The sequence below is a fragment of the Thermobia domestica genome, chromosome 15 (genome assembly GCF_964235325.1).
Source record: "Thermobia domestica chromosome 15, izTheDome1.hap1.1, whole genome shotgun sequence".
Lineage (NCBI taxonomy): Eukaryota > Metazoa > Arthropoda > Insecta > Zygentoma > Lepismatidae > Thermobia > Thermobia domestica.
This window is the reverse complement of record NC_137468.1, coordinates 188233090-188252560: the sequence shown is the minus strand read 5'-3', so window position 1 is coordinate 188252560 and position 19471 is coordinate 188233090. Positions and strand designations below refer to the sequence as shown.

Sequence of the window (19471 nt, the reverse complement as noted above, 5' to 3'; positions counted from 1 at the left end):
ATGAAGTGGTGGAATGAAGAAAGTGTTAGGAAACGGGAGGGCCCCGAGAAAACCCACGAACACAGTCTTTGTACCACACGGCGCGAGCTGAGATCGAACAAGAGACCCCAGGCTCTGGAGGTGAACGCTCTACCACTAAGCCACCGCGCTCCCACAGAACTAGAAAAACGGAATGCGGAAATCGACTTAGAAATTTTTAGACCCATTTCTATCGAAAAAGATTTTTCCAATAAAACATTGTATAATGACTCACAAGCAACAACATGAACAATATGACAAAGCTGATTCTTCATTGATTATTTAAGTTCACTATATCGTCATGATACATGCTTTCAGTATTTGGGAACTACTGAGCAGGGAAAGTGAATGAAAGTCTGTGAAATTCCAATACGTACAGAGAAATGTGTGGCCATATGACGCTTTGGTACCGAAAAAAAATTTCCACTCGTCGAAAATTTAGTAAGTTTTATATGAGAAAAATTTGAATACAGAGAAGCATCAATAAAATTCGAGCGTAATTTTAAGATTATAAATATTCAGGCCGTTACAAAACCCTCGAACTCCATCCGAATTAAGATGGCAAACATTGTTATGGTCTCGTTTCCAGGTGCATATGGGTTTGAATTTTCTCTCAAAACATGGAATCATAATTGGTATGATGTAAATGCTGAAATATGACATCTGAATATAAGGAAACTATGAACAGAGATACGCGGAGAAAGCCATAGCAAGTGAAGAGAATTACACACAAAAATACATTCGTCAGTTTTCTTTCATTCACTAAAGAGATATTTCATGAAGTTAATTTTCATTATGAAGCTTATCCATTGAATACACGTAGCACACAATAAGTAGAAAATGCAATTAAGAATTTCACATTTTATTATCTCTAATTAAACGAAAATTGTTATACATACCTTGCTTCGAACAACTCTTCAGTCTCACTTTCTTGAAACTCACTCTCGAAGGTGCTACCTTCGTTGTCTGCATCACTATCAACGTCAGTCGTCTCTTCTGCTGAGTCGTGTGTAATACATACACCATCTCCGGATATTTCTTGGAAATGCTTTCCATTGGTGTAAGAACGTTTAGTAATAGACTCCATGTCAGATGGCGATATACGTTCAAGCAAACATATTGCTCTGGCTCGTAATTTTCTATCCTTTGTCAATGATATTTGGTTAGCGGATGCCACATCTATTATATCCTGAGTATTATTTACTGTTTCAATTATGTTTTGTGCTTCCAACATATTTATATGGGTAAAAACGTTTTTATGACAATTTTGTAAATCTGAATCCAGTAAACATTCAGACACTTCTTTTGACTGAAGTATACTGTCTTCTTGTAGTGTGACTGTTTTATTCAAAACAATTTCCGAAACTTCTTTATTATTACTTCTCCTGTAACTTGTTTCATTACGTAAATCATCTTCTAAGCACAACATATTGTCTTGTGCATATGAAGTGCATTTAGTATAACTATCCAAATCAGATTTAGGTACAGAACTTAAAAGATTTATTTGTTTTGAACGTGGTTTCCCATCTTCTTCTAATGCAATTGAATTATTGGAAACGATTTCAGAAATATCGTTAGTGTCTTTTCTCGTACTGCTTATTTGGGTACAGAAATCTTCATCCGAACATGACACACCTCTGCTTGCTGCGTACATAGCGCATTTAGAATAATAGTGTAAATTAGAAGTTGATAAATGATCAGTACTCATTCGTTTTAAATGTGGTTTATTATCTTCTAATGACATTGTTGTATTTGATACATCTTTAAATTCATCCTTAGCATCACCTGTCACGCAACTTGCCTGCTTACATAAATTATCTCCCAAACATGTTGTACCATTGTTTTCTGTGTTGGAAGACCATTTAGTGTGATGACGTAAATCAGATATAGATAAATGATCGTCAATACAGATTTGTTTTGATTGAAATTTGCTATCTGCTTCTGACACAATTGTTTGAGTCGAAACAATTTTAGAAACATCCTCAGTATCACTTGGAACACCGGTTGTGTGATTAGATAACTCATTTTTTGAATAGGCCATGTCATTATTTTCTGTGCAGGGGGCACATTTGTTATTTTGAAAATCTGTAATTGCAAAACGATCGATAGTACACGCTCTATTTGTACGTAATTTGCAATCTTTTATGCGAATAATTTCACCTGAAAAATTTTTAAAGACATCTTTAGTATCATTTGTCACGCAACTTGCTTGATTTGATAATCGAACTTTCAAAGATTCTGCATCATTGTTTTCTGTACAAGGACCACTTTTAGTATAATTACTTAAATCGGAAATCGTTACGTCATTAACAGTAGACTTTCGTTCCGAATGTAAGATTTTATCTTCTCCCAATAAAATTGTTTTACTCGCAACAACTTGAAGAGCATCCTTAGAATCACCTGTCACGCTGTTCGTCTCAATAGACAGATTTCCGTTCGAGAACGATGTTTTATTTTCTAATCTGTAGGGAGCACATTTAGTATACTTGAATAAATTAGTAAGTGGTAAACGATTGACAGTAGACACTGCATTTGAATGTAATTTGCTATCTTCTTTTAACGCAACGGTTTCGTTGGAAACAATGTTAAACACATGCTGAATATTACTTGACATATCAGTTGTCTGATCAAGCAAATGTCCTTCCACAGATGACGTAAGATTGTTTTCTGTATAGCGAACACGTTTAGTATCATACTGTAAGTCATATACTGATAAACGATCGAGAATACATACTGCTTTTGAGCGCAGTTTCCAATCATCTTTCAGTGGGATAGTATTTACACCGAGAACAGTCTTCAACTTTTTCTTAATATTATGCCTGGTACCAATAGTCCGATTGCATAACTTTTCATGTGGATATGTCATATCGTTACTTACTGTTTTTAAGCTATTCATTTTGTTGTATCTATAATAATCAAATCAAAAACATGTAACGATGTAGATCAGTCTTAAACACACTATTTTGCACTTTAATTTCCACGCCGATCTTGCATGTAAACATTGAATTGGTTGTGGTCACTTCATGATAATTATTTCTATATTCTATAATAATTTTAAAATTTAAATTAGATACAAGAATTGTTAGAAAATAATAATTTGCATGAAATAACTGCCAATGTCTGTGATTAGAACTGTCAACATTCAAAGTTTATTGTCCGTAATAAAACCGTTATTTGGTTTCATTGTAATAACGATCACATCTTTCCAAAAGGCAATATCCATGGTAAAATTCAATTCAGAATTATTTACGGTATATTTCACTTTCGATCCTGAAGAATTCAGTGAAGACCAAATCACAATTCTGAAAATACCAACATACAAGTTTCCGTAAATATTCTAATATTGTATTTTTACAAATAGAAAATACTAAATATACATGGAACTTAAATCATTTACATTGAAGTCAAATTTCCTTTAGAAAGTAATTAAAAATTAAATTATGTTAATAAGTAATAGAAATTGAACCATAAGATGCTCAAGTTTCACTTTAATTCTGGAAACAATATACCGGCGTAAATATATACTGGTATTTTAATATATTTGGAATGACATTTTATTTTATGCATCAGTTCTTATAAATTGGATTCTTCTGGCATATTACGCAGGATTTCTCATTTGAAATCCTGTTAGTATAAACCAGCGAATAAAGATGGTATGACATTGTTAAATGGTCATCTAACCATTCATATGAAAATATATATCATTGACGGTTTTTTGATTTAAATCAAAGCGATATAAATCATGATTTAAATCGCCATTTAAATCGCATGTTCTTTGAAAATCAATGATTTAATTCAATTTTATGTTTTTTTAACTCATATAAAATGCATTACTTTTGAGTATTCTGACTGGAATCCAATTTGAATTTAAAATTTGTATCTTAATCCGTACTGTGTAGCGGTAGTGATGCCAGTTAATAAGATAATCAGAAGAAGAAATGTTCTTAATAGATTACTTTTTGTGTAGTGATGAAAGTTAGTTGTCATTCAAGTAAGATACATACAGAGCTATTAAGATCAGATTACCGTATTTCTTGGAATGGCATATTATTGATCATAAAATAATGTGACGAATTATAATTACTAATCGTGTTTGTTTGCTTATAAGTAGACATAGCCAAACTCGCCATTGTTTATTATTTCGTAGCTCGTATGTTTTAAGATTCTGGCAGGTAGGATGCAAGTTTAAACCAAATATTTTTTTAAGATTAAAATTTTGGGGCCAAGGATTTTGACAATGTATAATTCGCTTGCTGATGAAGAAATATAACAATAACAATGAAGAAATGAGAATACAATATTTGCAAATTACAGCTCAGAATTGTACATTCCATGTTTGGTAATATATACCACGGAGTTTTTTTTTTGTTTTACCATAAGTGCAAAATTATTAATAAGAACTTTGTTAAGTATAGTTTTAAGAAATGCATTCTTGATTAGAAACTAAAAGATTTTTTATGGTAGTCTACGTCGTGTGCTAAATTTCTTTCTAGTAACTACTAAAGCATCTTACATAATGTTGTATTATGTTGTCATAGTGTGGATAACTTGAAATAATTTATTTATGTATATACAACAAATAAAACACAATGTTAATATTCAAGTTTACCTTGAATAATTTATAGTTTTTAAGCTAAATATATTGATGTGTAACAAAATAAAATTAAATATTGACCTGTACAACACATCTATTGATCATTCCTCTTCTATAGATAAATGTAAGTGCGAACAAGAAATATGAACACATAACATTATATAAAAAGATAACTGATATTCATTATGATATAGTAAAAATTAAAGAGTATAAAAATATTCATTGTATAAACAAAAATTTTAAAAAGACTGCATACTTACTCTACAGTGCAATTTAAACTTTTCTACACAAGCATATTTAAATTCTTTACCGATTAAGTTCCTTAAAAAGAAAAACCAATTTAGAGGTTTTATCAGTGCCTAAACGATTTACTATCTTAGATTGTACAAAACCAAAAGAAGTAAAAATCTTTCAACTCCAGCAGAACTGCGTAATTGGCCTTGTACTTCCATCTCAAGCATAATTCCTTGTTATTTCCAGTATTCAATGCTTGTTACACCTTGTAGGACTTACTCGGTGAACATCAACCTAGAGAAAGGATGAGACTGCTTGAAATTTAATTACCATGGGCAGTAGAGAAGTACCACCGTAAGCTGCTTCTGCAAACTTCAAAGCTAAATCGTTTTCTTCGGCTGGTTATTTGAATAGTCATTGTTTCAGATCGAGAAGTTAGGACAAGAAATAGACAGGCGTTAATGCTCCCTTAAACCTATTTTCTTATTTATTTTCCATTTCCTTATCTTGGATTGCGTCCTCTATCTCTTAATGAAGACACTCGTACAGCATCAGATATTGTTATTTCATTTCTTTGAATTCTGTCCAATGAAACAGAGACCGTAGAAATGTAGAACAACCATGTGTTCTATATTTCTTTTAATTTTTACATTTTTCACTTTCTGCTGTATCATTTTGTCTAGTTTCGATCTATGGTTTTCACATTCTGCATATTAAACAAAACTGGCAAATTTTTAATGTAACTCTCGTCACCCCCAGAATCTTCTACTAGTTTTTCTGCTTTGCACACTTCTAAATGTTTCTTTAGTCAGATCACAAGACGCTGCATTTCTGAGCCGCACACCTTGTATTTCGCATGAAATCCTTTCTCGCTTGCAGTTGGAATTCGCATGAAAGAGAACCATATGTCGTCCTATTTTCGTCCCGTCATTGAGATTTGAACTCCCAACATCAAGGGGACCACCCACTCTTAAAATTTGGAAAAACAATGATATACTGCTCCTGACTCATTTTCACGTATGAGAAACACCTTTCAGAAAACACACTATAAACATGGGGAAACCCTTAATTTTGCTTTTCAGTATAACTTAAACTGGAAAACCTCCGTAACATATAAACAAATAACATTTAAATTTTAGTGTTTCTTAAAAAATCAAAGACTAGCGATTTAAATAAAAAATCAACAAAAATGATTTTTTTAAAAAAAATCATGATTTTTTCAACCCTGATCGCTGACGAAAAAACCGGAATGATAATAAGCCTACCGTTTACCTGTCACATATTTCTTCATAGTTGTGATACGAACAAACTCTTCTTGATAATACTATTCTTAATTCAGGAATTTTAATCAAAAATGCCTTGACGGATCTGTTCTATTTATTAATGGGCAAATTCCCGGGAAGATTCCCGAAAATGGGAATTTATGTACAATCACGGAGAAAATCGCGTTCTATTACTGCATTATGATTTCAAAGTTAAATTGGTTCTTTATCACAGTATATTATTACTGTTGTCTTCAAAGGATTCTTTAAAATGTATATTCCGAACGGTATTATTTTATTATATTTAGAGAGTACCCATAAATGTATATTGTAAAATTTCTTGGGTAGAGCAAACACAGTACTCGGGATTTGGACTTTTCCCATCACCTTTTTATTATGAAAAGTTCCTCTAATACAGAAGTATGCACAATAATAGTTTCCTTTAAATACTTTAGGTTAGACTGTGGTAGGAATCCGATGACCAAGCGTCGTGGGCTTTGAGGTGAGGTAATTCTCTTTGATTAGGCGTCGTGAGAGGGGTAGAGTGTTGTGCGTTTAGGTGTTTCCCTCGGTGACCGAGCGTCGTGAGAGAAAGAAGAAACCCAAGGACCGTGCATCTTAGGGCTTTAGGATTAGGCGTCTCTCATTTGACCAAGCGTCGTGAGACGGCAGGGTTACCCAATGGCCGGGCGCCTTAGGTGGATTGATCAACCTGTGGAGATTGATGCCGGTTGAAGTGTGCAGCTCCCTTTTATCCTGAAGTGTCGGCTTCCTTCGGTGATCCTCGTCCTTCTGACTGTTGGCGATGGTGGGCGACTCCTCTTCGGCCCGTCGTCTGCTTGTTATTTACTATTAACACATGTAGTTCACACGTGGTTATTGCATGACGTGTAGACATGTGGAACCTTACAATATTTACTTACAATATGTTCTATGAAAGTAAATATGTGAAAAAATGGTATAGTACGTCCATATATTTTACACTGCTTAACACGTTAAATTTATATGTAAGTGGATATTCTAAACGTGACTGTACTACTGATATTAGAAACGTATTAAATGTCATAAACAAATAAGGAAGATACATGTAGTAACTGCCGGAAGATACATGTCACACAATTTTATTAACATTTGAACAAACTTATGTCCACAATAATTGCAACAGACTGACTTATCTTTATAATTTTCCACGTAACATTGCCACACACGACATTTCTTTTTACCTATCTCTCGAAATTTCATGTGTTAATTCACATGTAAGAGAATTCCGAGTACTTCTTCAGAAATTGGAGTCAGACAGGAAACAGACCGATGTCTATTACTAACAGAGGCTTGGGGTGTATTAATAGTCCTTCGTACCTCATTTCTACATAATTCGTACATTTTTTCACAAACTGGTTGCCTTTCATTATTTGTAAATTAGTACTTTGTTACTTTTTAGAGCAAATAGAAATGGAACTTAAAAAAATCATATTTATTAGTTATATAAAGTACAGTCAACTACCTTTTTAACCTCCAAATTATATGAAAGGTAGAAATAAATCATAATAAATAAAAATACAGTAATTAGTCAAAAGGTTCCTATATTTTGGAAGATAAAATAGAGAAATGGAAATAAATTTCCTTCCGGAAATTTATATGCCAGGGGAAAAAACCCAGGAATATTTCCATTTTCTTATTTTCCTTTCCAACCAGTAATTTATATGCCAAGGGAAAACCCGGGAATATTCCCATTTTCTTATTTTCCTTCCCAACCGGGAATATTCCCACTGCCCATCACTAGTCCCATTCCATAACACTGCAGCTTTAAACTGGTTCGTTATGAGTAAAACATATTACAATCTAGTTACATGTGCAACATTGCATCGTGTAAAATATTTTAGATTTTCAACTAGAAATTCAAGAACGCAACAAAAAAATTTAATTATTCCAATTTTGAAATACCCCAAAACCTGTATTTTTAAATACTTAAAAATCCAGTCAAAAAACTACTGCACCTGACGAAAAAAAAATAACAAAATGGATTTGATTTAATTTTTTGCTGAGCGTACATTTGTGCAGCAAGTATATATGAGACATAGACCTAGATCTTCCGGGAATCTGTGTCTCCATGACGAAGTGAGTATAAAAGTTAGTATACAGAAGACTTTAGCGTTGAGATAGCATTTTGTTTTTATGATTCAAGAATAAAAAATATTTATTTGCTCTTACAATGGAAAACACATTTAAGTACAGTTCAACTCATGCATTGAATTAACACAACTACTGTATATACACGAGTAATAAGCTTAATTATATCTGATCACTTAAAAAATGTTGATTTTTCTTACTTGTTTATACACGACCGTAAAATCTAGAATTTCACTTCTTGCGTGAAACACATCATGAACCCATAAGCAGGTGCTTTGCGGTAAAACGAACCCCACTTTTAGTGTTTGTAATGTGACAACACTGTTTCTGTAAGTTTTGAACTTCTGCTCGAGGTAGTTATCCATTGTTGCTTAACAGTTGTGCTGATGCAGTGCAGTTTGTTTTGCTACGGTTTGCTACGACTTGGATTTGGTACGGTTATTGGTTGCTTCCGAGTGAATTCGAAAGGAGAACTCTATATTCCGCTAATATTAATGTAACTTATTTTTATTATTCGAAAGACAGAATTACAGTTTACATTTTGACTGCGTTAGTCATTTAGTGTTTTTGATTACGTTGTCTTGTTTACTTTACGAAGATGCCAGGTGAAGGAATTCTATTATTGCTACACAAAGTATGGGAAGAAGTCGTACACAGTGGGGAATCCTATGAAAAGAAAGTAAAAGATAGAGGAACGTATTCATAATACTAACTCTGATGAAGATTGTGTTTCAGAAAAACAGGGAAAATAATTAAGTTCTGGCTCTAATGATTATTTTAGTGGAAGAAATAATGTATGTAAGTGGAGTAAATGTAGTTTTCGCACAGTAGTAATGGGGCGACTTGGCCTAACTTTTTGGCCCCTGGGTCCCTGCCTCAGGACCCATGGTCCCTGGCCGGGGTCAATGACCTAGGGGTACCTAGGACCACCCCCTCTAAATTTTGACAGGGGTACCTTGGCCCACCCCCTAAATTTTGACAGGGGTACATAGGACCACCCCCCTTAAATTTTGGAAATTGCCAAATCTAAAAATTTGGTATGGTAGCCTAGGACCATAGTATGTACCTCTATCAGTATTGGGTGTCTATGTCGTTCCCTTTCATGGGTAAAAAATTGCCAAAAATTCAAATTTCGGGGGTTTTTGACCTAATTTATCCCCTTGGATGAGGTATTATTACCCTATATGGTTGTATGGGCGTATACAGGGGTCCATTACCTTTCATAAGACATGGGTATATTAATGCACCCCTTGAAAAATTTGGGAGGGGTACCTTGGCCCACCCCTTAAATTTTGGAAATTGCCAAATTTCAACATTGGGTATTATAGTACAGGACCTTAACATGTATTATGATAAATTTGGGTGGTCCACCTCATTCCCTTTTAGGGGTACATAGGACCACCCCCCCTTAAATTTTGGAAATTGCCAAATCTAAAAATTTGGTGTGGTAGCCTAGGACCATAGTATGTACCTCTATCAGTATTGGGTGTCTATGTCGTTCCCTTTCATGGATAAAAAATTGCCAAAAATTTAAATTTCGGGGGTTTTTGACCTAATTTATCTCCTTGGATGAGGTATTATTACCTTATATGATTATATGGTCATGTATAGGGGTCCATTACCTATCATAAGACATAGGTACATTTGTGCACCCCGGGAGGGGTACCTTGGCCCACCCCTTAAATTTTGGAAATTGACCAATTTAAACATTGGGTATTATGGTACAGGACCCTAATATGTATCATGATAAATTTGGGCGGTCCACCTCGTTCCCTTCCAGGGGCACAAAATTGCCAAAATATAAACGTAAGCAATACGTTATACCACGTGTTTGGTTTTTGGTCGATTTTATCCCCTTTGATGAGATGTTATTACCTTATATGGTTATATGGTCATGTATAGGGGTCCATTACCTTTCATAAGATATCGGTATATTTGTACAATCCTTTAAAAATTTGGGAGGGGTACTTTGGCCCACCCCCTTAAATTTTGGAAATTGACCAATTTAAACATTTGGTATTATAGTACCGGACCTTAACATGTATTATGATAAATTTGGGTGGTCCACCTCGTTCCATTTTAGGGGTACAAAATTGTCAAAAATATAAACGTAAGCAATACGTTGTACCACGTGTTTGGTCTTTTGGCCCAATTTATCCTCTTGGATGAGGTTCTATTACCTTATATGGTTATATGGTTATGTATAGGGGTCTATTCCCTATCATAAGACATAGGTACATTTGTGCACTCCTTTAAAAATTTGGGAGGGGTACTTTGGCCCACCCCTTAAATTTTGGAAATTGCTCATTTTATATATTTGGTATTATAGTACTGGACCCTAACATGTATTATTATGATAAATTTGAGTGGTTCACCTCGTTCCCTTTTAGGGGTGCGAAATTGCCAAATTTTAGTACAACCACGTGTTTGGTCTTTTGGCCCAATTTATCCTCTTGGATGAGGTCCTATTACCTTATATGGTTATATGGTCATGTATAGGGGTCCATTACCTATCATAAGACATAGGTACATTTGTGCACTCTTTAAATTTTTGGGAGGGGTACTTTGGCCCACCCCTTTAATTTTGGAAATTGCTCATTTTATATATTTGGTATTATAGTACTGGACCCTAACATGTATTATGATAAATTTGGGTAGTTCACCTTGTTCCCTTTCATGAGTGAGAAAAAAAATGCCAAATTTTACTACAACCACGTGTTTGGTATTTTGGCTCAATTTATCCCCTTGGATGAGGTCCTATTATCTTATACGATTATATGGTTATGTATATTGGTCCATTCCCTATTATAAGACATGGGTATATTGATGCACCCTTTAAAAATTTGGGAGGGGTACCTTGGCCCACCTCTTTTTTTTGGAAAATTGCCCAATTTAAACATTTGGTATTATAGTACTGGATCCTAACATGTATTATGATAAATTTGGGTGGTCCACCTCGTTCCCTTCCATGGGTACGAAATTGCCAAATTTTACTACAACCACGTGTTTGGTATTTTGGTTCACCCCTTGGATGAGGTCCTATTACCTTATATGATTATATGGTTATGTATATTGGTCCATTCCCTATTATAAGACATGGGTATATTGATGCACCCTTTAAAAAATTTGGGAGGGGTATCTTGACTCATCCACTCAGTTTTAGAAATTGATTAATATAAGCATTTGGTATCTTCGTACAGGTCTTCAATATGTACCACTATAAATTTGGATGGTCCACATCGTTCCCTTTCATGGGTAAAGAACTACCAAAAATCAAATTTCGGATGTTATTGACCCCTATTTAATACGTTATATGGTTTATTACATCTATATGTTTATGTTCTCTTTTAAATTTGGGAATTATCAAATAACAAAATTCGGTAAACGTTTTCTAGGACCCATTGGTATTCCTCTTATGGCCAAATATTCAAAATTTAAAGGTTATTGACCGGCTTTATTATTGAATAAGTACAGGATTTATTACTTTTTCATAAGACACAGGTGTATTTGTGTACCAATCTTAAATTTTGGGAGGGGTACATTTCTTATTGTCATATCAATAATTGGTAATTGTTCTTTGGGTAAATCATTGTGAAATATGAGTATGATCACGTGATCAGTTATTGACCTATGATGGGATTAGGACATTGGTACATTTAAACTTTGTAGGATAATTTGAGAATGCGTCATTGGTATTGATTATTCCCCGCCAAATATAAACGTAAGCAATACGATGTACCACGTGATTGACCTTGATGAGGTAGTGTACAGGGATACATAGCTATCCTTATTGAATCTTATGACTCATAGTCTTAAGGGAATACATGCTACAACACTGGCAAAGTTATTGTTAATGCAATTTCATTGGTTGATCACTATCTTTCGTGCAATCTGATTGGTTGATCACTATCTTTCGTGCAATCTGATTGGTTGCTGATTTTCAAATCTTTGCTGTATTCAGTTTTAAGTTTTGTTTAACATTTAAAAATCTTGGTTTCGTTCAACATTTTGCACTCACTGATAAATATGATCAAAACCGTTTATTTGTTAATCGAATAATTAAAAAACCGGATAAAGTTTGACGGTTAACCGTGAAACGTAAAATTTTTTAGTTTGAAAATTTTTTGTTTGAAAGTTTTTCTTTGAAAACTCTTGTTTCAAATTTGTGTTTGAATTTTTTGTTTCAGAATTTTGTTTGAAATTTGTTTCAAAATTTTTTGTTTGAAAATTTTTTTGTTTGAAATTTTTTTGTTGCAAAATTTTGTTTGAAAATTTTTTGTTCGAAATTTTTTGTTTTGAAATTTTTCGTTTCCAAATTTTTTTGTTTAAATTCTTTTTGTTTCGAAAGTTTTGTTTGAAATTTTTTGTTTGAAACTATGGTTTGACATTTTTAAAAGTTTGTGCACTCATTAGTAAAGAACCGGAACTGTTAGAACTAAAACCTCTGGCAACATTGTGGTGCAATAGTACACGTCAGAACATAGGGTTGTTCTTGAAATGAAAAAAACACAATTCATTGAAATGGATCATTTTATTACACTCCACATACATCCATACCAGATAGTGGTTCTGGATATTGTCGATACAATGTATTTTGAACTTCTTGCACTAGTTTGTCTTTAGCATATAATTTTAATTCCAATTGAAGTCTTTTAAGGTCTATTGCAATATCAATTGGTGGAAACTCAATGTCCATTTGGTCACAAATAAACTGTTTATCAATACAGGTATGCACCCACGAACGATGTTGACAACCATCACAATATCTAGATACATGTTGTACAATATGCATAACACATTTTTCAAAATAGTACTTTTTCAGGAATATACTGGTTTTGTTGCACACTTCCACTGCATGTTCCGCACACTGAAATACGCTGATGAATTTGTTCCATTCTGTTTCCGTTAGATACACCATGTTGCGAGGGACATGAAATGTACTCTTTTTACGTAACAGCACCATCTTCTCTTCGAGGACTGTACGCATAACCACTTCATGATTTGAGCCTAATGATTTGACTATGGTCACATTTAGCTCATCGTTCATTTGGTCGATTCGTGCCATTCTTCACAGGTCAGTTGTACACCAAATTGTTCTGCTTTGCCCAATCGAATCACAGGTTCAAATGTTCTAGCACTGATACCAATCATCACATGTTTTGTTTGAAATATATTTATTGGATAATAGCTTGCGAAGATGAACTCTTTATCGTTAGAAGTACACATCTTTCCTCCTGAAAAGCACTTGCTCAAATGATTTCGTGGGATGACAGTGTATTGGTTGATTTATAGAACTACGGCTGACGTCATGTGCTGACGTTTGAATTCATGGTTTCATCACAGTTGCTGACGTCATGCTGACCAACCAAATTCATACAACTATGTTTGATGTGCTGACGTTTGAATTCATGATTTCATCACAATTGTTGACGAATCCGGCTGTGTACTAAATTCAAATTGATGACTTCGACCCAAGAATCCTTTGTAACATAAAGATACAGATCCTGTATTTAAGAAACGCAGCAGTTCTTCTTGTTTGATGCCTCCATGGGAAAATATCTTGCTGGTAAAATTATATTCTTATCATTTTCAAGCTTCACTACGATTCTTAATCCAAACTTTGTAGGTATCATTTGGCTAGCTAAGATTCTATGAGGTACATTCTGTTGTAAATCAGTAATCTTGGTAAATGATTTCATCACTTCACGTGTGTTTAGAAACTGCAGACAAGTAGCCATGATGACGTTATCATGAATACTAACTCGAACGATACTTATATATGATGCAAAACTGATGACGTTGCATTATCGTGTTCTGACGTGTACTATTGCACCATGTTCTGACGTGTACTATTGCACCACAATGTTGCCAGAGGTTTTAGTTCTAACAGTTCCGGTTCTTTACTAATGAGTGCACAAACTTTTAAAAATGTCAAACCATAGTTTCAAACAAAAAATTTCAAACAAAACTTTCGAAACAAAAAGAATTTAAACAAAAAAATTTGGAAACGAAAAATTTCAAAACAAAAAATTTCGAACAAAAAATTTTCAAACAAAATTTTGCAACAAAAAAATTTCAAACAAAAAAATTTTCAAACAAAAAATTTTGAAACAAATTTCAAACAAAATTCTGAAACAAAAAATTCAAACACAAATTTGAAACGAGTTTTCAAACAAAAACTTTCAAACAAAAAATTTTCAAACTAAAAAATTTTACGTTTCACGGTTAACCGTCAAACTTTATCCGGTTTTTTAATTATTCGATTAACAAATAAACGGTTTTGATCATATTTATCAGTGAGTGCAAAATGTTGAACGAAACCAAGATTTTTAAATGTTAAACAAAACTTAAAACTGAATACAGCAAAGATTTGAAAATCAGCAACCAATCAGATTGCACGAAAGATAGTGATCAACCAATCAGATTGCACGAAAGATAGTGATCAACCAATGAAATTGCATTAACAATAACTTTGCCAGTGTTGTAGCATGTATTCCCTTAAGACTATGAGTCATAAGATTCAATAAGGATAGCTATGTATCCCTGTACACTACCTCATCAAGGTCAATCACGTGGTACATCGTATTGCTTACGTTTATATTTGGCGGGGAATAATCAATACCAATGACGCATTCTCAAATTATCCTACAAAGTTTAAATGTACCAATGTCCTAATCCCATCATAGGTCAATAACTGATCACGTGATCATACTCATATTTCACAATGATTTACCCAAAGAACAATTACCAATTATTGATATGACAATAAGAAATGTACCCCTCCCAAAATTTAAGATTGGTACACAAATACACCTGTGTCTTATGAAAAAGTAATAAATCCTGTACTTATTCAATAATAAAGCCGGTCAATAACCTTTAAATTTTGAATATTTGGCCATAAGAGGAATACCAATGGGTCCTAGAAAACGTTTACCGAATTTTGTTATTTGATAATTCCCAAATTTAAAAGAGAACATAAACATATAGATGTAATAAACCATATAACGTATTAAATAGGGGTCAATAACATCCGAAATTTGATTTTTGGTAGTTCTTTACCCATGAAAGGGAACGATGTGGACCATCCAAATTTATAGTGGTACATATTGAAGACCTGTACGAAGATACCAAATGCTTATATTAATCAATTTCTAAAACTGAGTGGATGAGTCAAGATACCCCTCCCAAATTTTTTAAAGGGTGCATCAATATACCCATGTCTTATAATAGGGAATGGACCAATATACATAACCATATAATCATATAAGGTAATAGGACCTCATCCAAGGGGTGAACCAAAATACCAAACACGTGGTTGTAGTAAAATTTGGCAATTTCGTACCCATGGAAGGGAACGAGGTGGACCACCCAAATTTATCATAATACATGTTAGGATCCAGTACTATAATACCAAATGTTTAAATTGGGCAATTTTCCAAAAAAAAAGAGGTGGGCCAAGGTACCCCTCCCAAACTTTTAAAGAGTGCATCAATATACCCATGTCTTATAATAGGGAATGGACCAATATACATAACCATATAATCATATAAGGTAATAGGACCTCATCCAAGGGGATAAATTGAGCCAAAATACCAAACACGTGGTTGTAGTAAAATTTGGCATTTTTTTTTCTCACTCATGAAAGGGAACAAGGTGAACTACCCAAATTTATCATAATACATGTTAGGGTCCAGTACTATAATACCAAATATATAAAATGAGCAATTTCCAAAATTAAAGGGGTGGGCCAAAGTACCCCTCCCAAAAATTTAAAGAGTGCACAAATGTACCTATGTCTTATGATAGGTAATGGACCCCTATACATGACCATATAACCATATAAGGTAATAGGACCTCATCCAAGAGGATAAATTGGGCCAAAAGACCAAACACGTGGTTGTACTAAAATTTGGCAATTTCGTACCCCTAAAAGGGAACGAGGTGAACCACTCAAATTTATCATAATAATACATGTTAGGGTCCAGTACTATAATACCAAATATATAAAATGAGCAATTTCCAAAATTTAAGGGGTGGGCCAAAGTACCCCTCCCAAATTTTTAAAGGAGTGCACAAATGTACCTATGTCTTATGATAGGGAATAGACCCCTATACATAACCATATAACCATATAAGGTAATAGAACCTCATCCAAGAGGATAAATTGGGCCAAAAGACCAAACACGTGGTACAACGTATTGCTTACGTTTATATTTTTGACAATTTTGTACCCCTAAAATGGAACGAGGTGGACCACCCAAATTTATCATAATACATGTTAAGGTCCGGTACTATAATACCAAATGTTTAAATTGGTCAATTTCCAAAATTTAAGGGGGTGGGCCAAAGTACCCCTCCCAAATTTTTAAAGGATTGTACAAATATACCGATATCTTATGAAAGGTAATGGACCCCTATACATGACCATATAACCATATAAGGTAATAACATCTCATCAAAGGGGATAAAATCGACCAAAAACCAAACACGTGGTATAACGTATTGCTTACGTTTATATTTTGGCAATTTTGTGCCCCTGGAAGGGAACGAGGTGGACCGCCCAAATTTATCATGATACATATTAGGGTCCTGTACCATAATACCCAATGTTTAAATTGGTCAATTTCCAAAATTTAAGGGGTGGGCCAAGGTACCCCTCCCGGGGTGCACAAATGTACCTATGTCTTATGATAGGTAATGGACCCCTATACATGACCATATAATCATATAAGGTAATAATACCTCATCCAAGGAGATAAATTAGGTCAAAAACCCCCGAAATTTAAATTTTTGGCAATTTTTTATCCATGAAAGGGAACGACATAGACACCCAATACTGATAGAGGTACATACTATGGTCCTAGGCTACCACACCAAATTTTTAGATTTGGCAATTTCCAAAATTTAAGGGGGGGTGGTCCTATGTACCCCTAAAAGGGAATGAGGTGGACCACCCAAATTTATCATAATACATGTTAAGGTCCTGTACTATAATACCCAATGTTGAAATTTGGCAATTTCCAAAATTTAAGGGGTGGGCCAAGGTACCCCTCCCAAATTTTTCAAGGGGTGCATTAATATACCCATGTCTTATGAAAGGTAATGGACCCCTGTATACGCCCATACAACCATATAGGGTAATAATACCTCATCCAAGGGGATAAATTAGGTCAAAAACCCCCGAAATTTGAATTTTTGGCAATTTTTTACCCATGAAAGGGAACGACATAGACACCCAATACTGATAGAGGTACATACTATGGTCCTAGGCTACCATACCAAATTTTTAGATTTGGCAATTTCCAAAATTTAAGGGGGGTGGTCCTATGTACCCCTGTCAAAATTTAGGGGGTGGGCCAAGGTACCCCTGCCAAAATTTAGAGGGGGTGGTCCTAGGTACCCCTAGGTCATTGACCCCGGCCAGGGACCATGGGTCCTGAGGCAGGGACCCAGGGGCCAAAAAGTTAGGCCAAGTCGCCCCATTACTACTCGCACAACAGGAGAAAGGAAGCAAAAAAATATTGTAAAAATTTAAACACAAACAAACTATTTTCTGAGCAAAACAATATAATCACATAAAAAAAACTACATACATGTACAGTTTCCCCAACTAACATTTTGCCTTCATCAAACACTATCTGATGAAGCCAAAATGTTAGTTGGCGAAACTGTAACACGTATGTAGATTTTTATGTGAATATATTGTTTTGCTCAGCAAATAGTTTGTTTGGGTTTAAGTATATACAAAGCAAACCTTTTAATGATGGAAAATATTACAACTGTAAAAATACTTCCTGGTACAAAACATATTGCCAAAAATTCGACAGTTAAAACATCAGCCTTCCACTGTTTTGTTTATTATGATATGGTTAACGATATAGTGGACCACACAAATAAGTTCATCCAGATTCAAAGGGGCAAGTATAATATTCTCGGGACAGAAATGGCTAAAAAACATCTCCCCGCTTGCTCTAAATGGGTGAGCATAAGTGACTACGGTACATGGGGCCAATGCTAATTTAAATACATGCACTTTTACTCTGAGTACAAAGAACAGAGCCTTCAGTATAATAAACACCTTAGTTACCTATGTGCTTCTGCTCGTACAGCTCTTTGGAATCTTTGTATACCTAAAATGGAAAACTGCTAATAGAATGCTAATTTTTAATCAATGAAAATATATATTTTTTTTCAATACACATACGAATACTTTTGTTACGGTTCTAGCCAATGTTGTCCGTACTTAGTACAAAGAAGAAAAGCTGGTAATAGAAGATTGTGCTGCAAGATGATTTTTGGTTTTGTTTTATATTAAAAAATAATAACACTAATGCAATATACCTATTTTTCTCTTACAAGGAAAGTACTTGAGCTTGAACGGATGAATACGCACAAAAAGGAAAGCATACGTTATGTTTGCACCTCGGAAGGAAATCGTGATATCCGTTTCTCTGCAAGATGCTGTAAACGTCCGCAAGAGCAGGGCAAAGTAGAGTACGTGCCATAAACACAGGGCGTTTGTAAAATCTGATCCGGGCAATTTTTGTGGAAACGGTTGGGTGGGTGGAAAAATCGTCCCAAACGTATCCCAATATTTGTAGCAGCACACAGTTTGAATGGAAAAGTTGTACCCCAGGGTCCACCTCACAATTATCCAATGGAAAGGGGGGTTCAAGTAGTATATCGTTTGAAAAGTATTTCGAAAAGAAAAAAACTGCAACAAGTCTCGGGTCTGTATGCGCACACTATGCAAAATGGTGATCACAGACTCATTCATGTCAACTGTGTTGACATTTTAACTACCATTTTTGTACGGAGCGAGTCTAGAGATTCGTGACTTGCTTCATCTTGTTTCCTTTCACAATACCTTTCCAACGATCTACTACTTGACCCCTCTTACCATATAAAAATTTTGGATGGACTCTGTATGGAACTCTGGGAAACATCTTTTCCATTCAGAATATGTGCCCCTAAAAATATGGGTTAATTGATCGCCGATTTTCCTACCCACTCAATTTTTCTGCGCAAAAATGGCTCGGGGTCAGACTTTATAGAAGCTTTGTAGTTATGGCACAAGCTCTACTTTGCCCTGCTCTTGCGGACGTTTACACCATCTTGCAGAAAACGAACATCAGTGTTTGTTCCGGAGGGCTAAAATTACACTTTAAATGCTTTCCTTTCTGTGCGTATTCACCCTTTCGAGCTCAAGTACTTTCTTTGTTAGCACTCGTAT

At 34.5% G+C, this 19471-nt stretch overlaps 1 protein-coding gene across 5 annotated transcripts in view; it reads right to left on the bottom strand.

The window, feature by feature from the left end:
- Positions 1–19471, bottom strand: part of LOC145671396 (uncharacterized) — a 56032-nt gene that overhangs the window by 33387 nt on the left and 3174 nt on the right. For 4 of the 5 annotated variants that reach the window (XM_081740519.1, XM_081740520.1, XM_081740516.1 and 1 more), the window contains exon 2: positions 918–3320. In XM_081740519.1, the coding sequence (XP_081596645.1) occupies positions 918–2914 (1997 nt within the window). In that variant the 5' untranslated portion in view covers positions 2915–3320. Of the gene's footprint in view, positions 1–917; positions 3321–18325; positions 18369–19471 lie in introns of all 5 variants that reach the window. The other variant, XM_081740517.1, reaches the window with a different exon arrangement.